This window comes from Phyllobates terribilis, unplaced genomic scaffold (assembly GCF_046119375.1).
Source record: "Phyllobates terribilis strain yellow unplaced genomic scaffold, ASM4611937v1 Scaffold_4__5_contigs__length_816908805, whole genome shotgun sequence".
NCBI classification, from domain to species: domain Eukaryota; kingdom Metazoa; phylum Chordata; class Amphibia; order Anura; family Dendrobatidae; genus Phyllobates; species Phyllobates terribilis.
In genome coordinates this window covers 107,680,449-107,702,858 of record NW_027362764.1, presented here as the reverse complement: position 1 = coordinate 107,702,858, position 22,410 = coordinate 107,680,449, and the positions used below count along the sequence as shown (strand labels likewise).

At 44.1% G+C, this 22,410-nt stretch overlaps 1 protein-coding gene across 10 annotated transcripts in view; it reads right to left on the bottom strand.

Moving 5' to 3' along the window:
- DIP2C (disco interacting protein 2 homolog C) overlaps window positions 1-22,410 on the bottom strand; it is a 542,404-nt gene that overhangs the window by 57,644 nt on the left and 462,350 nt on the right. For all 10 annotated transcript variants that reach the window (XM_073677658.1, XM_073677663.1, XM_073677660.1 and 7 more), the window contains 3 exons: window positions 17,619-17,728; window positions 12,543-12,673; window positions 10,434-10,602 (listed from right to left, as the gene is read on the bottom strand). In XM_073677658.1, coding sequence (XP_073533759.1) covers window positions 10,434-10,602; window positions 12,543-12,673; window positions 17,619-17,728 — 410 coding nt within the window. The remainder of the gene's footprint in view (window positions 1-10,433; window positions 10,603-12,542; window positions 12,674-17,618; window positions 17,729-22,410) is intronic.

The following is a 22,410-nucleotide window of genomic DNA, read 5'->3' as shown; positions in this document are numbered from 1 at the left end:
GGCGCCACAGTCCCCCCTAGAAAAGCTCAGCACTCCCGGGCTGAAGTACATTTTAAAACAACAATAGTAAACATTAACAATGCAATAACTCTTCCCTTTATGGGAGGCACATTTCTTAAACGTTGCATAACAACATAAACAGGTACAAAGCGTCCTCAGAATTCAAGTCTCTTATGGTGAGGTTCCCAGACAGGATGTCCATCTCACAGGGTAGAGTACATGGTGGTTTGAGGGACCTGTCCCAAACCCTCAACGAAGGCCCTGGGGTGGCTGTAGGGCATGAAGATCCCGAGTTGGACCTCCAGTAAAGCCACTCCAGACAGGTTTTACTTCTGAGGTCACCTAAAAGGGGCACTCCAGGGAGCGCAATTATATACAATAAATAGTTTTTGGGCTGCACACAGTCCTCAGCCACGGAGTTCTTAGATAAATAAGGAAGTCATTAGGCAAAGTGTCCATATCACTTAAACTGTTCAGTAATAAAGCAAAGCACAAAATAATATACATATGCATGAAAACACACAAAAATACAGTTTAATACCCCAGGGGTAACTATCTACATTTGTCAGAGTTTAGCTATCTTACTGATTATACCTGACAGGGGGTTGACCTTTAGTACTACGCGTGGACCTGCGTGGTACTGGAATGTGTGAGGCACTAATAGGTGCTCTACCTCCCAATGTGTCAGTACTAGGTGTGGAGTGGCTACAAGGCTGCATTGAACTCTCTACAGGACTGACAAGTTCACCATTGGCTAGGCCTTCTTGCTCTTCTCCTACCGGGGATCCTTCGTCCGGGGATTCTTCTTGAGCTGGCTCCTCTTCAGCACTTACAGGCTCTTCTTGCTTTGGGTAGAAGGTGATTACAGGGATGATTACTGCTCCTCCTAGTTGGGGCCAATCTGCCGGGAAATCTCCTAAGTCAGTGTGTATTACTGCTTCTTTAGGCTCCTCCGGGATAATGAAAGGCACTTCTCCTTGGGACTTTAGCAGGTCTGGACACAACTTTAGGTGATCCCTGGATACTGTTGCAGTCGTCCTTCCTCCGTCTCTACTAATTATGCAGGTCTTCTTATTATCAAATCTTGAATTCAACACAGTGTAGGGTTCCCTCCCCCATTGGTCATCAAGTTTGTGGTTTCTTCTTTTCCTTTTTAGTACTACATCACCAGGTGTGAAGGGTTCTGCTTGGGCACCTCTGTTGTATTGAGCTTCCTGCTTGTCCCTCACCCGAGTGAGACCATCTTCAACAGAGGCTTGTACTCTTCTGTACTGCTCCTGTCTGGCCGTGTCCCAGTCCTCAGTGCTCACATCCGCTTCTGGTTCTACACACCAAGTTCCAGGTCCATGGGCAGCTTTCCTGGCCTTGCTCACATGAGATATGCCGGAGTACAGTTGGTTGAACTGGTATGTGATTGTACAGATCTACTAGGTCAGGTAGTAGGTCTGGACACTGATTTCTCTCCTCAAGTGGTATGGTCTTTAGCAGGTCGATGATGATGTTATTCATCTTCTCACAGAGACCATGGTTTGTGGGTGGTATGGTGTAGTTCTTATCTTCTTACACCCGTATAGATGGCAGAACTCCTTGAACAACTCAGCCTCAAAGGCCGGGCCTTGGTCCGTCAGCACCTGCTCAGGATAACCATGGGGTCTACAGAAATACGCTTGGACCGTCTTTGCTGCTGTGTCTGCCGTCAGGTCTTTGACGGGGGCGACCACCAGGAAACGTGAGTAGTGGTCCACCATGGTCAGAGCATAAGAATACCCTGACCTGCTGGGGGACAGCTTGACATGGTCCAGGGCCACGATTTCCAGGGGTCGAGTCGTCTTGATGGGTTGCAGGGGTGCCTTTTGACTGTTGTAGTCTTTTCTTCTGAGGCCACAGGGTCCACAGTCCCGGCACCACTGCTCAATGGAGCTGCGCATTCCTACCCAGTAGAATCGATACTTCAGCAGGGTCTCTAGCTTTTTCCAGCCAAAGAGCCCCGCCTGATCGTGGTAGGCCTCCAACACCATTTGGATGTCTGTCTTGGGGACCGCTATCTGCCATACCATCTCATGGGTTTTTGGATTGATGTACCTCCGGCACAGCTTCTCACGGTAGATAAACAGCCGGCTTCTCTCGTTCCACAGCTGCTTTGCTTGCAGAGACGCTTCTTTTTCCAGGGAGGAACCTTCTTGGGTTATCAGCTCCTTAATGCGGCTGACAACCGGGTCACTGTCCTGGGTCTCTTTCCAGCTGTGGTGAGGCAGGGGGTTTAACGTCTTTCCACGCTGCCTCCTGGAGGCTCGTTGCTCGTGGATCATCCCATTCCGGTGAAAGGCAGGTAACTCAATCTCTTCCAGGGCCATCCACTTCTTCTTCTGTGTCTGACTGGTGAGGCATCCTGGACAGGGCAACGGCGTTGGCGTTCTTGCGGCCCGCCCGGTATTTAATTGTGAATTGGTAATTTGACAGCCGAGCCATCCATCGTTGTTCCAGTGCTCCTAGCTTAGCTGTTTCAAGATGGGTCAAGGGGTTGTTATCAGTGAAGGCAGTGAACTTACTGGAGGCTAGATAGTGCTTGAACCTTTCAGTGATGGCCCAGACCAAGGCCAGGAACTCCAACTTAAAGCTGCTATAGTTCTCTGGGTTCCTCTCGGTCGGGCGGAGCTTTCTGCTTGCGTATGCGATCACTTTCTTTTGGCCCTTCTGCTTCTGACTTAAGACAGCTCCCAGTCCTTCGTTGCTGGCATCAGTATACAGCAGGAACGGTTGGCTGTAGTCAGGGTAGGCTAGGATCTCATCGGCTGTCAGGATCTCTTTCATCTCCTGAAATGACTCGGCTTGCTCCTTACCCCAGTGGAATGAGGGATTTCTGTCTTTGGGGGACTGTCCAACCAGGAGGTCTTGCAGAGGGGCTGCTTTCTTGGTGTAGTCTTTCACAAACCTCCGGTAGTATCCTACTAGTCCCAAGAACTGATGCACCTCTTTGAGGTTCTTCGGCTCCGGCCACTTCTGGATGGCGGTGACCTTCTCCGGGTCTGGTGCTACCCCTTCTGGGCTGACAATGTGCCCCAGGTACTGTACCTTTCTCTTGAGCAGGTGGCACTTTGAGGGCTTCAACTTCATCCCGTACCGGGACAGTGACTCAAATACCTCTGCCAGGTGCTTCAAGTGGTCCTCATACGTTTTGGAGTACACTATCACGTCATCCAGGTATAGTAACACAGTCTCGAAGTTGCGGTGTCCCAGGCAGCACTCCATCAATCTCTGGAACGTTCCAGGGGCATTGCAGAGTCCAAACGGCATACTGTTGAACTCGCAGAGTCCCATCGGGGTAGTGAAGGCCGTCTTCTCCCGATCCTCCTCAGCCACAGCAACTTGCCAGTACCCACTAGTGAGGTCAAGGGTGGAAAAGTAATTTGCAGACTTTAAGGCAGCTAGGGACTCCTCTATGCGTGGTAAAGGGTATGCATCTTTATGTGTAAAGCGATTTACTTGTCGGTAATCTACACACATTCTCATGCTCCCATCCTTTTTCCTAACTAGCACTAAGGGAGCTGCCCAGGGACTACAACTATCCCTTACTACCCCCGCCTTTCTCATGTCGTGCAATATTTCCTTAGCCTTCTGGTAGTGTGCTGGTGGTATAGGCCTGTAACGTTCTTTGATGGGTGGATGGTCACCTGTGGGGATATACTGTTGAACCCCCTTAATCCTCCCGAAGTCAAGTGGATGTTTACTGAACACCTGCGCGTATTCTTGAACCACCCGGTGTACACCCTGTTTCTGGTGGGCAGGAGTGGTGTCTGTCCCAACATGGAGCTGTTGACCCCAATCCTCCACCTGGGTTGCAGGGTCCTCATCCTCCACTTCGTTTGGTGAGGTTAATGACTCCGCCTTGTGAATGCAGTTGTTATTTACAGCATGTAATTTGGCAACAGTGGCATAACGTGGCAATCTGACCTCATCTTCCCCACAGTTGAGAAGACGGACGGGCACCCTCCCATTGCGTACATCTACCACTCCTCTGGCGGTTAAGAGCATGGGTCTGTGCTCGGAGCAAAGGGGTTCTACTACTGCCTGGTAGCTCTGTCCTCTAAGACCTATAGCGGCTCTACATCAGATAACCATTTCACTCATTGGGGGGATCACAATGGGTATGGGGTCTGTCACCCGCACATTACCGATTTCACCATTTGTTAACCTTACTTGCTGTTGGTACATCAGGACTCGGATCTCCTTCTGCAGCGCCCTCCTCTGTCCTGGCCTGGCAGTGTCAGCTATCTGTTGGAGCAAGAACACAACTTCTCCCAAACAGTTACCAACAATGTTAGTGCCTAGTACCATATACGGATTGGTATCATCAGGATTAGTCTCTACTACAATTAGTCCCTGGTCCTTCAGCTCCACTCTCCCCACTTTTACTGTCACATTCTTAACCCCGATGAGGTTAAGGGGGAGTCCATTTGAGGCATAAACAGAAAGGTTTGGAGCTGGCGGACGTAGGTCGTCCATGGACCAGAACCTCTTGTAGAGGACGTCAGGCATTATGGTTATCGGAGATCCTGTGTCCAGCAGAGCGTGCGTCGGGATGCCGTCCAGCACAATGGACAGGAAAGGTCTTACTCCGACGAACCTGTTGTACCAGTCTGATGGGCCTGGGGAATTTACTCCTGGGTGTCGGCCCTCGGCCCCAGGGTTTTCTCGTTTAAAGGACAATTCTGGGCGGTGTGTCCGGTCTTGCGGCAGCGGTAGCAGGTAGGGTCCTTCTGTGGACGGCGCTGGTCACTGATCCTCGTAGAGGGTGGTGTTGTCCTCCTCCTCCTTCGCATCCAGGGTACATCCTCAGGGCTATCGGCTAACAGGATTTTCCCTCCTTCCTCGGGCTCTGTCCGCAGCTGCAGAGCACTCAGCACAGTGGTCAGGATTTTGCTCAACTGGTGCACTTCAGAGCGCAGACTGTCCAACTCTCTAGGGGACATTGCTGGAACCTTGGCTTCAGCAGCCAATGGGGAAAAGGTGGGTGTAGCAGGCACTGGGATAGCCCCACCCTGGTAACATTGGATGGAATTTGTTTCCAGGGGCTACAGTCCTTTTATAGCCATGTTCTCAAGATTGTCAAAGGTGGCATCTGGATGATCTCAGGACCACCAACGCACAGTCCTGCTCTCTTCTGGAGACCTCAGTCCCCGGACAAACTGTTCCTTCAGCATTTTGCTTTCATTTTTGATGCTGGTCGCACTAACCTGTTTCAGAGCCCGCAGGGCCCCTTGTAGATGCCAGGCATAGTCCCGAACATTGTCCTCCGGCTGTTGGGAACAGTTGTAGAACCTCATCCGGAGGTCCGCCTCAGTATGATCCTCAAAAACAGTCTGTAGCTTTTTAAAGATTGCGGACACTGACTCCTGGTCTGCGGCTGACCATGTTTCCACTTCCCGTTCCGCAGCACCAGTCAGTTGTCCTAATACAACAGCGGCCCTCTGCTTGCCTGTCATAGAGTACATGTCCAAGATACCGCATATCTTCCATTTGAATCCAGACAAGGTATTTGGTTTGCCGTTGTACAGGGGGAGCCACTTTGCTGAAGGAATGTACGGTAGAGTTATGGGAATGACAGGGGTTACAGGCGCTGCTGGTGGAGCGGCCGCTTCGGCCTGCCTGGCGTCGGGCGTGGGTTGAACATCAGGGCCGTTAACCGGTATTCCGGCGTCGTGCTGTTCCTCGGACATTCTGGCGCCCCCCTAGCGAACCGTGGCCTAACTTCCTTTCTTTTCTTCCGGTAGGCCGCAGCTCCGCAGCAGACGGTCGTCTTCAGGACCTTGCGTCACTTGCGTCCTGCGTCAGAGCGTTCAGCGACGCTCCTTCCAGGACCTGGCGCTTCCTGGTTTGACATTGAGGCGTGGGGCGTGTCCGAGGCTTCGCACGCTTTTGCAGGTACGCCCTTCAGTTTCCCGCGGTTACGCCCTTCTTCTCGCTCGGCGGCCCAACAATGGCGGCAATCTTCACCACTGTTTAACATACACAGTTTTTTAATTAAAGGCGCACAGTACCCGGTGACAATGGGCATAACACTTCGTCGTTGCAGCGGGCAAGGAATCCTGTTCGTGACGCCAGGGAAGATGACTCGCCCAGGGGGATGGGGACGACTCGGTACCCGGGCATTTGCCTGGCCTTTGGGGATGTCGCGGTGGTCGGCTCCCGGGCCCGTACCCTGGGGTCAGCTTTTAAAAGGGGATTATTTGTTAATTTTATGAAAGTTCGTGACGCCACCTTTGGTTTCTGGTGAGAATCACCAGTGCTGCGGCACTCCACTGAGGCCAGTGATAAGGCAGCTCGATGGTATAGCTCCCCACAGGTGGAGCTAGGCCTCAGGGCAGCGTACGGAGAGGGGGATGCAGGACAGGCGAGACCCAGCCGGGTCAGAGCAAGAACAGGGACAGACACGATAGTCACTTCAGTACCTTTTACTGATGGAAATTCAGGCACGTCCCGGAGCACTGTAGGGTGAAGGGTGCATATCAGGATCCTCCCCAATGAGCGGGTGTAGGGCCTCCTGTTTCTTGCCTCTGCGTAGTAAGTTTCTGACCTGCCTGAAGCTAGGCCTAACTTTATCTCTGTCCTGCATCGGCTGACTTTGTGGTAGGGCCTTCTCTTGGAGTGCACGCTCCCAGTTTACAGGGCCTATGTGTCTCCTGGCTCTGTTACGTATCAGCTCTCTGGTGAACCTGGGACCTGTAGTTCTCCAGGGATTCTGGTTATGCCTTACTGGGTCGTAGAGATCCCGGTAAGCTCGGACCCGGTGTCCGGTATATGTTTCGGGGTGAGCTGGGTAAACTCCTCTGCCCCCACTGCTACTCACTTTCCACTCACCTTCGGCCACGCTCGGGCCCTCACTAGGTTACTCACACTAACGGCAGCTTGCCGCTCTTCACCGATCTTATGGCGCCGGCACACCTTAAGCTCTAACTGAGCTCCCTGAATCTAGCTTGGCCTACCTCTGCAGACAGACTTCTGCAGGAACCGAACTGAAAACTCTGTCCGTCTCTGGCTGTGAGCAGGAACTCTGTTCTGGCTAGACTGCTCTGCCTAGCTCCACCTTCCCTATTTATATCCCTATCGGGCTCCCTCTGCTGGTCTGAGATGGAAGGTGGAGATGTGTGAATGTTTATGGGGGCCTCTTGTGGAGGATTCCAGTAATACACCCTTCTAGGATCTGTGGTACCAAGAGCAGCTGGGTGCCACACAGGCAGTGCTGGAGATCGAAGAGAGAGGAGGTTGAGTTGTTTCGGCAACACATTAGTGATTAACAGACTATGGGACCTGCAACACCGCCCTCACAGACTATGGGACCTGCAACACCGCCCTCACCGATTATGGGACCTGCAGCACCACCCTCACAGACTATGGGACCTGCAACACCGCCCTCACAGACTATGGGACCTGCAGCACCACCCTCACAGACTATGGGACCTGCAACACCGCCCTCACAGACTATGGGACCTGCAGCACCACCCTCACAGACTATGGGAGCTGCAACACCGCCCTCCCAATCGCCAAGAACAGTTCAATATCCCAAATTGATCCCTACGTAGCAAATTGCTGCAATTTTTTTTCTCCCTAATTTTTATGACGGAAACAGAGCGTAGAGGGGTTTTCAAAGACTATGCATAGGACAAACTGTCAAAAGAGGAACTATTGGGGTGTGACTCCAACAAAATCCCAGAATAGCTATGGCCCCTTAATGTTTTTTCTGGACAAAGTGCCAGTGCCATAACTTGAAGCTTTTTGGTCCCAATGCAAAATCTCCAAGGAGGGCTCCCAACCACCATTGATATTAATAGTATTAGTCTTTTCATATGGTCTAAAGGGTCTTTTTGGGCTTTCTGAAGCTCCAGGGCCCAAGTGTTACCGCAACCCCTGCACCCATTATAGTATCACCCCTGCACAGCGCCATATATACAGATGTGGCAATGACTAGTACTACAACTCTTTCAGTCCCTGACTATTGCTGATATTATCGATGAACTGGTTATTACTATAATATATTTGCAAACATTCATGCTATTAGATATGCACTACTGCGGAAGACTATATATACAACATGGCTGGCATAATATATACTACTACTCATATGATGCACTGTATCACTGACATCATCATATATGTTCTAACACTTAAAGGGGTTTTCCCCACAAACAAAAGTTAGTTTTAATCAATAGATCTTGGAATAATAATAAGTTCCACAATTGGATGTGTTTAAATAAAATGTTCCTGTGCTGAGATAATCTTATAAATGTGCCCCTGCTGTGTACTGTGTAATGGCTGTGTCTGACTGTGCAGGGACATTGTCTTATCATACCACATCTCCTGGGCAGGGGAGGACGCAAAAGAGTATACAGATAATACAGCACGGGATCACAGCTGATTCTTTTTCTGAGGTAAAACATTTCCCTGCCTGTTTTTAAACAATATTTTACTTTAAAGAAAGAATCAGCTGTGATCCACTGCTGTCCTGTCTGTATATTCTTTTGCTTCCTCCCCTGCCCAGGAGATGTGGTATGATCAGACCATGTCCCTGCACGATCAGACACAGACATTACACAGTACACAGCAGGGGCACATTTATAATTGTTTATTATATTGTGTTAAAATAGAAAATAAAGGATTTCCACAAAAAAACCCACAAGTGATGATGTGCTGCCGACAATGATGACTTTTATGCTGGTCTAAATGATTTGATCATCCACAATCAGTGGTATGTTCACCCTGGCTAGTGATCTGGAACGTGCGTTCATGTGAAAACACATTGGCTGATTGCCAGCTTGGGTAAATTGACTTTTATGCGATTGCACATACCATCGCTATTATATGAGCCATATTTAACTATGTGTCATGTAAATATATATGCACAAAGTCTCGTATTGTAATGTACTCGCATTAGCACATTAGGTATGCAATGTGTGTCATGTTATTATTTATGCAAATATCCTCTTCAGAGAGGAGGAGGACCCTATTGGAGGGGTGCAAAGCAGGAGATCTGATTTGGCTGGATGAGAGGCCTCCAACATGGGGTTTCACCCAGCCAAATCACATCTGCTGCTTTGCACTGATGAGGGGCAAACACCCCAAAACATGAGTCTGTAAATGGAGTGTCTGGTTCACTTTTATTAGTTATTTGGCAAGGCTTGTTGAAGGGTCCATACTGACTTTTAGGATTGCTGTCATGTTATTAGATGTGCACCATGTGACATGTTATTAGATGTGCACCATGTGTCATGTTGTTAGATGTGCACCATGTGTCATGTTATTAGATGTGCACCATGTGTCATGTTATTAGATGTGTACCATATGTCATGTTATTAGATGTGCACCATATGTCATGTTATTGCACCATATGTCATGTTATTAGATGTGCACCATGTGACATGTTATTAGATGTGCACCATGTGACATGTTATTAGATGTGCACCATGTGTCATGCTATTAGAAGTGCACCATGGGTCATGTTATTAGATGTGCACCATGTGTCATGTTATTAGATGTGCACCATATGTCATGTTATTAGATGTGCACCATGTGACATGTTATTAGATGTGCACCCTGTGACATGTTATTAGATGTGCACCCTGTGACATGTTATTAGATGTGCACCATGGGTCATGCTATTAGATGTGCACCATGGGTCATGTTATTAGATGTGCACCATATGTCATGTTATTAGATGTGCACCATGTGTCATGTTATTAGATGTGCACCATGGGTTATGCTATTAGATGTGCACCATATGTCATGCTATTAGATGTGCACCATATGTCATGTTATTAGATGTGCACCATATGTCATGTTATTAGATGTGCACCATGTGACAAGTTATTAGATGTGCACCATGTATCATGTTATTAGATGTGCACCATGTGTCATGTTATTAGATGTGCACCATGTATCATGTTATTAGATGCGCACCATGTGTCATGTTATTAGATGTGCACCATGTGTCATGTTATTAGATGTGCACCATGTGTCATGTTATTAGATGTGCACCATGTGTCATATTATTAGATGTGCACCCTGTGACATGTTATTAGATGTGCACCATGTGTCATGTTATTAGATGTGCACCATGTGTCATGTTATTAGATGTGCACCATGTGTCATGTTATTAGATGTGCACCCTGTGAAATGTTATTAGATGTGCACCCTGTGACATGTTATTAGATGTGCACCATGGGTCATGTTATTAGATGTGCACTTCCACTGACACCATTATTAAACCTATTCCCTCTATGCTCCTTGATCTGCCCCTGGAATTAACCACATACTTCTATTGCAGGAATGACGAAGAACAGCAGATGTAAAATTAATGCATAAATATAAGACCTGTTTTAATGTTTCTTTCTGAAGCCAAGAAATAAACAGTATACCTCGGGGCAAAATGCATTCGTTACCTTTAGGGATTCAGTCTGCAAGCCAAGTCCCTTGGTACAAAGTTCCATTACAGAGTAGGAACAAAATGTGTCTCTCACTTTGTACTGACTCACAGCAAGAAGCCACAAGGCAGGATTGATCTCCAGCTCTGAGGGAGGAATCAGAATAGACTGGTGTCCTGAATATACGCTGTAAAGACATGAGACATATTAGCATGCACTGGGAGTCAGGCTGCAGTATTTTATGACATGAACACTGCTGACTATGCAAACTCCTCTGACCGGTACATGGCTATTAAACCTTACTCACTATTTTATGGCACTAATCTAAGATCGTTTTTTATTTCCTAGACAGGAGACTGTAATAAGCAATGCTGAATATATGAATTTGCACAAAATCTTGCTTTTTCAGGTTCTCTTGTTGTTTTCTTGCTTTAGACTTTTTTTCTGAAAATACAGTACATGATGCTGCATAGACTTTAAAGGGGAAGGCCTCTTCCAAAAATACTTCTACAATACGATTATAGAAACTTACTAATATACTCTGCTTTTGGTAGATGCCCCAGTCTTTAGATATCAGCAATTTTCAAATACGGTTGTGTCCATCTTTACCCCTTCTGTCTGACTCAAGATCTCCATGTATGAGACAAGTGTCCCAAAATGATGAGCTTTGCGAAGAAAAACGTTTGCGTGTAACGTCCAACAGAGTATTGCAAACTTTTTTTCTTTCTCAAAGCTTGTTGACTCATGTCACTAGATTTGAGCAAAAATTTTCGTAAGACCCTGGTATAGTGGCCACATTGGTAGTACGTAGCCCAGCGAACCTCCTCCTACCTGCGACATATCTATCTTCTTTTATTAGCCAGTCCCTGTGACCTCATGTGGCTTACTAGGTAGGAGGAGGTTCGCAGGGCTCTGGTCCGGTGGCCACGTAGTGCTTACAGACCTGAGAATCTTTTTGCTCAACTCTACACGCCATTTATCTGGAGATATCTTCAGCCAATAGATAAGTTGAGGGGGCACATCTGTACATGGTAAAATTAATAATAAGTAGGGACTAAAGGTAAATGGACTTACTAAAGGTCTCTTATTAAGGCTCGTGCAGACAACCATATTTTCGGTCCGAGCTTGATCATTATGGTTGCCGTGCACATGTCCAAAACCACACTCCTCACCACACTCCTCACCACACTCCTCACCACACTCCTCACCACACTCCTCACCACACTCCTGAACACACTCCTGAACACACTCCTGAACAGCATAAGGCCACGTTCACACGTTCAGTATTTGGTCAGTATTTCACATCTGTAAGCCAAAACCAGGAGTGGAACAATCAGAGGAAAAGTATAAGAGAATCCTTTGCACCAGTTCTGCATTTTTCGCCCTGAGACAAAATACTGAACGTGTGAACGTGGCCTAATCGGACTGATTTTCTTGGATGAGAGAAAATACGGTCTTACGACTCTAGTCTTAGAGGGGTATCCTAGTTGTAAAGATTTATTGCCCACTGGATAAATGATAAATGTTCGATCAGTAGTAATATGGCCACTGGAACTCTGACCAATTGCTCAAACAGTTAAGGAATGATACCTGACTGGGATACCAAATTCTAGGGTTCAGTAGGTGTACCAAAAGTTAGACACCCACTGATCTAACATTTATAACCTATGTGATAGGTAATCAATGCAGATACTATTTTTTCTATTTGGCTAAAGGGGATCTTTCAGAAGATTTCCCAATATTAACTGCACACATTACTAAATAGCTCTCTTAGACCAGAATAGGCTGGTGTACTTATTTAAAAGTCCATGTTAGAGGGGATGTATATTCCTTTTTTTAAACTCTTACCTCTGATATTAAAATGAGCATTTTAAGAGTCCAGGACTCATAAAAATGCTGAGCTTAGTATCAGGGTTTTACAGCTATTCTGACAGTATGATTACGCCAGTCTCAACAGGTCTAAGAGATTTATTTAGCAGTAAATCAGGTAACAGTTCTGATTTAAAGTCTTCCGCAATAGATTTATAGATTTCAGGAAATAAAATCGAAATATAATTTAAAGCATATAAAAGGACACTTACAAAGGGAGAATGACAGTAAAGAACAGTCTGTAAACCTGATACGTACCTACAGAGGCACCATAGGACAAAACCCAGTCCACAATAGGGATCTAGACAAATAGCCACTTCTCTGGAGGGGTAGAGCTCACATTGAAGTTTAATGGATCGACAGAAGGCACTAGTGGCTGCATGGGACATCTGAAAAAGAAAAGCGGATTCCAAGTAAAGGCCAAAACAACAAAAAGTGCAGTAAAATCTTCCGGTAAATCTCCAGAAATCAAAGTGGCATCTCTAAGCTTCGGCTTCAATTTTCTTGCAAAACCAAACCAATCCCTAAACCCAATCCTTAGAAGGAACTTAAGATTCTCAGTAAGGAAGGCAACTATCTGAATAGCAGCACCGGAGCCATGTAGGAATATGAAGAAGTAATACATGGCTGGAGAATCAGTCTATACAGTGCTTTGTTTGTAGTCTGTTACTATAGGAACACAATAGGTTTGCATAGGAGCTGTATACTCAAAACAGTAGGATTTATGTGTTGTTGTTTTTTTAGTAGAAAGTTTGTTACTTTTTTATTTTACAACGTAGATGCATTAGATGCAATAGTATACATACCCTTAAGCCTATTTTATTAGTTTAGATGCCTTCAGAGACAGATAGGACACATTGGCACCACAAGAGTTACTACTGCTGCAAATTCCGAAATGGACACAGTGATAAATCTCCACCGAGGCCTAATTTAAATGTTAAATATGCTCCTAATGAACTGAAAATGATGACTTGACTGCAGCGTACGAGCCATTAAATCTTTATGATACACAGGGACATTTTTACTACACTGGTCGCTTGACTTGGAAATTACAGCTTGTTAGGGCAATCTGTAATGCGTTTGGATCCGTTCGCAATAGGATTTTTTTCTAGTGAGTAAATACCGGCCATTTGACAAAATCACAGAGACTTCATTGTAAATCAATTTACAGAAATGATTTTTCCCAAAACTCACAGTATTTAACAAGCATTTTAGTGTTATAGGGCCTGTCATGTATAAAAAGCGGCGGCAGACATTTCCTGGTTAGAGCCAATCTTTCATTTAGGAGTCCACTGAAAATATTTAACAAAGGGACAATGAGCAATACTGGACAATGCTGTGATAACATGTTGTGTATGACTACTTTAGCATTACACAGCAAATAATAATTGCAAGATCTTCTCATATTTTTAACACACACAATCACTTTATGGAAGAATTTCAATCCGACCAATTGAATTCCGGTCAGACGCCTCTCATCCAGCCAGACCAGATCTCACACTTTGCACCGATGAGGGGCAGTACCCCGAAACACTGTCTGCAAATTCAGATTCTGGTTCTGGCTTTTATCCTAAGTCATGTGACCAGGCTCGTCAGAGAGTGGATATTGACTTTTATGATTGCAAATTGTCTCTTCAGAGAGGAAGTAGCAATCTGACCAATTAAGGAATAAGACAGAAGAAATGTGGTGCTAGAGAGGGATGTTATCAATACCACAGATGGCAAGATGAGCAAACAAATCAATTTTGGAAAAAAATCAAGCCAGACATGTCACTCAAAAAAAAGGATCATCAAGCTACGACTTGTCTACTTTGGACACATCATACGAAAAGAGCAATCACTGGAGAAGGACATCATGGCCGGAAGAATAGAAGGAACAAGGCAAAGATGAAGACCAGCAACTGGATGGCTTGATACTATCAGGATAACAACAGAGAAGACCCTGGTGGACCTATCTAGGCTTGCCCAAGATCGATCTTCTTACAGATCGTTCATCCATCAAGTTGCCATGGCAAAGATAGAGTAGAAGGGCATTAAAAAAAGATTCTTATAGACCATAAAAATCATGATGGGGGAGTTGTTGGCTTTGGCATGTATCGAGTCAGTCATGGCAAAAGTCATTGGCATCTATGAACACTTGCTCATACTGGAAGTACTAAAGGAAAGAGGGTTTGCAAGTGCAGCTCTGACATGTTGCAAGGGTTTAACATACTTGACCCCTCTTCTGGAAGTTCTTGGAGGCTCCTAGAAAACAGGGGCAAATCTCCTGAGTGTTAACAAATCCTTCTGAAAACCTCCCAGAAAGCAGCCCTTGCAGAAGGTTTTTCCTATGGAGGGGGGAATTAAAGGAATTAAAGAGTCTCGGAGGGTGGTGGAACGGCTATGGGGACAACTTTTGCTGCATGCTGTGTTTTCAAAGAAGGGCTTGCCTAAAGGTAGCAATTATGGAGTATAAATGTTATCTGGGCTTCCAAGTGTCAAGCAGAAATATTAAGGAGGAGGCCGTTGGGCTCCATCCTTGCTTTTAGGTAGACAGTCCAGGGTGAATAATCTGGAGTACCCAAAGTTTATATAAAAAGAAGGCCACCATCCATAGGTCAGTACTCACCTCAGCAGCAGAGGTGGAGCACCTATTTACCCATTTCCTATTTTTAGTCATTGGTAACCTATCACCCAATAATTGGGGCCATAAACAAATTTCACCACACCAACAACTTCAAAGGCCACTAAGTGCCAGAATTCAAGTCCATACAATCCTAGCCCTGAAAACAGGATATTGAATAAAAAAAAGAGAGCAAAGGTTCACCAGTATCCAATGAAGAAAAAAGAAAATATTTTTGGTCCATGACAAAAAGACACATAGTAACATAGTTTTTAAGGTTGAAGGAAGACTAAGTCCATCTAGTTCAACCCATAGCCTAACATGTTGATCCAGAGGAAGGCAAAAAAAAACCATGTGGCAAACACTAAGCTCCACATTGGGGAAAAAAATTCCATCCCAACTCCATACGACAATCAGACTAGTTCCCTGGATCAACGCCCTATCAAGGAATCTAGTATATATAACCTGTAATATTATACTTTTCAATAAAGGCATCCATGCCCTTCTTAAATTTTAGTAGTGAATCATTCATTACAACATCATGCGGCAGAGAGTTCCATAGTCTCACTGCTCTTAGAGTAAAGAATCCGCGTCTGTGATTATGATTAAACCTTCTTTCCTCCAGACGTAGAAGATGCCCCCTTGTCCCCGTCTCAGGCCTCAGAGTAAAAAGATCAGTAGAAAGGTCTTTGTACTGTCCCCTCATATACTTGTACATAGTAATAAGATCACCCCTAAGCCTTCGTTTTTCCAAAGTAAATAACCCCAAGTGTAATAACCTGTCTTGGTATTGTAGACCCCCCCAGTCCTCTAATAACCTTGGTTTATCTTCTCTGCACCCGCCCTAGTTCAGCTATGTCTTTCTTATACACCGGAGACCAGAACTGTACACAGTATTCTAAGTGTGGTCGCACTAGTGACTTGTATAGAAGTAAAATTATGTTCTCCTCATGAGCATCTATGCCTCTTTTAATGCATCCCATTATTTTATTTGCCAGCAGCAGCTGCCTGACACTGGCCACTAAACGAGAGCTTGTTGTCCACCAATACACCCAGGTCTTTTTCAGTGACAGTTTTGCCCAGTGTTTTACAATTAAGCATATAATTATACATTTTATTTCCTCTGCCCAAGTGCATTACCTTACATTTATCCCCATTAAAGCTCATTTGCCATTTATCAGCCCAAGCTTCTAGTTTACATAGATGCTCCTGTAATATAAAATTGTCCTCCTCTGTATTGATTATCCTGCAGAGTTTAGTGTCATCTGTAAATATTGAAATATTACTCTGTATGCCCCCTACAAGGTCATTAATAAATATGTTAAAAAGAAGGGGGCCCAATACTGACCCCTGTGGTACCCCACTGTTAACTGAGACCCACTCTGAGTGTTTTCCATTAATAACCACCCTTTGTTTCCTATCACTGAGCCAATTCTTAACCGACATACATATATTTTCTCCTATCCCCATAGTTCTCAATTTATGTATCAACCTTTTGTGTGGAACTGTATCAAAAGCTTTTGAAAAGTCCATATACACAACATCCACTGCATTTCCTTGGTCCAGTCCAGAACTTGCCTCCTCATAAAAACTGATCAGATTAGTTTGACAGGAACGGTCCCTCGCAAACCCATGTTGATATTGGGTCATGAGGTTATTCTTCTTCAGATATTCTAGTATAGCATCTCTTAGGAAACCCTCCAGGATTTTACCCACAGTAGAGGTTAAGCTTACTGGTCTATAATTTCCAAGTTCAGTTTTTGTCCCCTTTTTGAATATTGGCACCACATTTGCTATACACCAGTCCTGTGATACAGACCCTGTTATTATGGAATCTTTAAAGATTAAAAGTAATGGTCTATCTATGACGTTACTTAATTCCTGCAGTACTCGCGGGTGTATCCCATCCGGGCCCGGGGATTTGTCAACTTTAGTGATTTTTAGACGCCGCCGTACTTCCTGCTGGGTTAAGCAAGTGACATTTAATGGAGAACTTTTGTCATCACTGATCATGTTTTCTGTCATGCGATTTTCTTGTGTAAATACTACTGAAAAAAAAATCATTTAGCATATTGGCTTTTTCCTCATCCTCATTCACCATTTCACCCAGACTATTTTTAAGGGGGCCAACACTATCATTTTTTAGTTTTTTACTATTTATGTAGTTAAAGAATATTTTGTAATTATTTTTACTTTCTCTGGCAATGAAACTCTCTGCCACAATCTTTGCTGCCTTGATTTGGTTTTTACAGAATTTATTTAATTTTCTATATTTATTTAATGCCTACTTGCTTTAGTTCTCTAAATGCTTTCTTTTTGTCACTTATTGCCATAGTGGTTGCCTCCTATGATATATTGCTTGCACAATGGCATTTCTCATATATAAGAAACATAAAAAAAAGTTTAATTTATTTATAAAAAAAAGTATTTTTTTATACTGGTGAACAGTTGCTCTCTTTTTTCTAACCCAATAATTGGGGAATATGATCGGTTTCCGATTTTTTCATATGCTCTGGCAGACCTGGTTCAGTCATGGGTTACATGGTTGACCATTAACATGAATGTCCGGCATGTAATTCGACACGTGAAATACAACAGAGGTACTACAGCAACCATATTGGCATCTCGCGGGTGGTTCAGCTGCTGGATCATAAGACCGGTGGGGACCCCTTTAGTATAAAAAGTCTGTGGAAATGAATGTTCTCTCACAAACATATATTAGCAGGACGTACCTTCACCCCAGCAAGCATTCCAGTTGTAGATACACTAAAATCAAGGTAAGCCAATGTCTCTGGGTCTGAGGGTTTGTAGATTTGGGATGGTCTTTTCTTTGGCAAATCATCTTAAAAAAATAAAGACAAATAAAAAAAACGTTACAAACTTCCAAGAGAAGATCAGCAGAAAACATAACTTTTACTCCCATTTCCAAAACCTGCAGCTTTTTTTTATTTCTAGAAATTAATCAATAAAACAAATACAAAAAATAATCCTGTTTTATTCTTGCTATACAGCCAGTATCAAACTGTGGTCCCAATGGGCAGATCTTTGGTGCGGCTGCATGTAAAGACTTTTTGTTAGTTTCTATACTCACATACATTTAGTCCTTATATAAAAGGAAGGACATTTGCTCTATAGAATAACATATTGACAAACATTACATAAAAAACACCAAAATATAGGACCATAAACCACACAGGCAGCATTCATATATTCCAACGTATGTACAATCAGTGTCAGGCTGGGGTGCCAAGGGCTCACCAGTAACCAACTCAAGGGCCCCACTTTTCAACTACATGCAAATGTGACATTATCCTCAATCATAAATTTATACAACAATGAACTGGGTAGATTGTTAAATGAACAAGATGCTGCCTTTGTCTGTACGTAATGATTCAAGTATAGAGTGCCAAGTACTGCTCATATAAGAGGGTGGTGGCCCATTCTTGCACAGGGGCCCGCCAGAGGATTCTTGTCACGTGACTGAAGTTTGATATCCCAGAGCTAGGGACTCCTTCCCTATCCCTAAAGCTAGGGGCGCCCTAGCAATTCCTGCTCCCCAGATTACTTCTAATGGCGAAGACACCAAGGCCACGTACCTAGCTGTGCTCCTGAATCAGCCCTAATCCGTCCCCTCACTCACCCAGGGAATTGGGGAGTAGTTGTATATAAGAATACACAAACCAGACTAACAAGGGAAGACGCACAGGGATAAATGAAAATACCAATCATACAAATATGCACACACAAACAACAGAGTGGAACACCAGGGAGAAAAGGAAGGAAAACCAAATAGGAGATGGTGAGGATATGCACACAGACAAATCACCAAGCAACAATCTTTAGATCAACACTCCAAACGCCTCCTCAACAAACACCTCCAACTCCACACCAGGCAGAATAAAACTAACACTGGCAATCCTGATTGCCAGAGGAGTAAAAATAGCAGTGGGGAGTGGCCAACACTGAACAGCTGACATCATCAAAGCAGGAAAGCTTCAGAGACTCTCAACTGAACAGATTTAACCCCTCCACTGCTAGCAGAAACCTGGACCATTTAATATGATGGTGAAGTGCTTTTAATCAGTGCAGGAGGAGAAATCAGGCAGCGCAGTCTTTTGGCCCCTCTCTGTCGCGGTAAACCCGTGACAATTCTCTTGTTCTCCTGTGGACCAGTCCAAGCCTGTGTACAACATAGGCCACAGCCCCACTATCAGTATTTGGTCAGTATTCAGTCAGTATTTTTTCTCAGGAGTGGGAGCCAAAACCAGGAGTGGGTGATAAATGCAGAATTGGTGACTGGTTTCTATTATACCTTTTCTCTGATTGTTCCTCACCTGGTTTTGGCTCCCACTCCTGAGAAAAAATACTGACCGTATACTGACCGAATACTGATAGTGGGGCCGTGGCCATACAAGGAGACTTATCAGCAGTAATTACAACACAAGCAGGTGTTGCTTCCACTATTAGCTTAGTAATCAAGTGGATGGAAACCACAATTGTAAAATAAAATTACACAAATATTTAAGTTGATTTTGGAGCATCGGCCTTTTTGTTAATTTGTCTCCAGCTGCTTCTGTAAAACATGACCTACAGCCCAGGGCATAATATCTGTTTTAGGCGATTTTTACCAATTGCTGCAGTGTAATTATATTTGCAAAAATAATGAAATTATTATTGGAAATCTATAGAGGAAAGAGTTAGTAACGCAAATTCTATAAAGCAGTGCAGAAGCTCCCCCGACAATAGCGAATATTTTCACATAATTACAGGAAAGGAAAATTTAAAGAAGGCTGAAAATGGGCCAAAAATGCCATCAGCACTAGGCTAAATAATGGGCATGACGTATATAAGGATAAATGATAGGAGTAGTAGTCAACATAGTCGCAGGGCGAGTTGTAATTTTGAACTATATCATTAATTTTACCGTATAATGTAATGAAAAGCAGTAAAAAATCTAAGTGGAGTGAAATGGTGAAAAAATCTGCAATTTATTGTCTCTGAATAAGAGTCGTTGTGTCGATACTATCTTATATAGCGTATAAGGCCTTACAGACTCCCAGGAGAAAAGGCCTAGTGGCGACTGCTACTACCTTTGCTATATCTACACTACTAATGAACCCCTAGACAGTAGACTCTGGTAACTTTAAAGTGAACCGGTCAGCAGGTTTTTTTCTATGTGATCTGACAACATGATGTAGGGACAGAGACACTGATTCCAGCAATTTATCACTTAGCTGACTGGGTGCACCAGTTGTGATAGAATCACAGTTTTCTCTGCTGCAGATCTAGCAGAGCTCAGAATGCTAAGCCCTGCATAACCCCGCCCACACCCATGATTGGCAGCTTTCTGTGTACACTTCATATTGCCAGAAAGCTGCTAATCAGTGCTGGGTTGTGGTTGGACCAGGAGATTACACAGCAGAAACCTACTGACAAATTCCCTTTAATATTCTTATACAGTTAACTTTGGAGATCACATAAAAATAAAGTCACATTGAATACTGAACGCAATTTTCCCCAAAAGAGGGCAAATAAATATTGTATTTGTGTCACGGGCTGACTGAGATCTAATGTGGGAGTTGTTCAGAGGAAACATGATATGACCTTAAAGAGGTTGTCCACTACTTTTTCATTGATCGACATCTGATCTGACACCCAGCACCCAGCAGCAGCGACTGAGAAGATTCTACCTAGATAAGAGGGGCAGGAGGAAGGTGGAGCTCTGTCTCTGGCTCCTCCCATCCACATAGACTTGTACCAGTAGCAGCTGCCATCTCCTATCTCAATAATGGGAAAGTCTGTCTTCACTGAACTGACCGATCAATTTTGTCAGAGTAAGAAGCGGATTTCTCTGATAAGATATATCACAAAGTTGCTTATTTTCATGTGTACTATTGATTTATGAAATAAAAATTAAAACTACACCTACTCTTTTTAACCCCTAACAACATTTGACGTACTAATACGCGTCTGTGCCCTGGGACTTAAGAGCCAGACCCGTATTAGTACGTCATGGCGATCGCACGCGCACACAGGCTGTGCGGGCGCGATCGCCGCCGGGTGTCAGCTGATTGTCACAGCTGACACCCGGTACTATGTGCAGGGAGCGGTCCTGCACCGCTCCCAGCACATTAACCCCCGCGATGCTGCGATCTAAGTCGATCGCAGCATTGCAGTGGCAAGGGGAGGTGATCGCAGATACTCACCTCCTCTTCCGGCTTCCAGCGCTGACTGCCGTGGCTTCCAGGATGTTGCCATGACGACCCAATGTCGTCATGACAACATCCGGGTCACCAGACAGCAGGAAGATTTTTTGGACATGCGCAGTGCATCTCCAAACAATCTTCTCCCTGTCCAGCGCTGACAGCCTGCATGACACAGGGATGGTGCTGCATTCCTGTGCCATGCAGACGATCAGAGAAAAAAAAGTCAAAGTCCCACAGTGGGACAAAGTAATAAAGTATAAAAACTATCAGAAAGTGAAAAAAAAAAAAAAAAAAAAAAAAAAATTGTAAAAATATAAAATAAAAAAAATAATCCACCAAAAATAAAAATATAATGTACCCATCAATAAATATTATTATTAAAAAAAAACAATAAAAGTACACATATTTGGTATCGCCGCGTCCGGAACAACCTGACCTATAAAACTGTCCCACTAGTTAACCCCTTCAGTGAGCACGGTAAAAAAAAAAAAATGAAGCAAAAAACAATGCTTTATCACCATACCGCCAAACAAAAAATGGAATAACACGCGATCAAAAAGACAAATATAAATAAAAATGGTACCGCTGAAAACGTCATCTCGTCCTGCAAAAAACAAGCCACCATACAGCTCCATCATCCAAAAAATAAAAAAGTTATAGCTCTCAGAATAAAGCTATGCTAAAAAAATATTTTTTCTATAAAATTTCTTTTATTATGTAAAAGTGCAAAACATAGAAATACGATATAAATGTGGTACCGCTGTAAACGTACTGACCCGAAGAATAAAGCTGCCTTATCAATTTTACCAAACGCGGAACAGAATAAAAAAAAACAATTCCTGAATTGTTGGTTTTTGTTTATTCTGCCTCCCAAAAATCGGAATACAAAAGCGATCAAAAAATGTCACGTGCCTGAAAATGGCACCAATAACAACGTCAACTCATCCCACAAAAAAAAGCCGTCAAATGACTGTCTGCCAAAATCTGGAAAAATTATAGCTCTCAAAATACGGCGATGCAAAAACTAGATTTTACAAAAAATGTGACTTTTAGTGTGTGACAGCTGTCAGTGATAAAAACCCCATATGATTCTGGTATCGCTGTAGTCTCACCGACCCGAAGAATAAAGTCGTCTAATCACTTATACCACACGAGGAACGGCATAAAAAATAAACTCTCAGGTTAGGGTTGTGCTAGGGTTAGGGTTATGCTAGGGTTAGGGTTGTGCTACAGTTAGGGCTGGGGTTGGGGTTAGGGTTGGGGTTAGGGTTGTGATGGGGTTGGGATTTTTTTCAAAAGTAAGAAAAAAAGATGACGA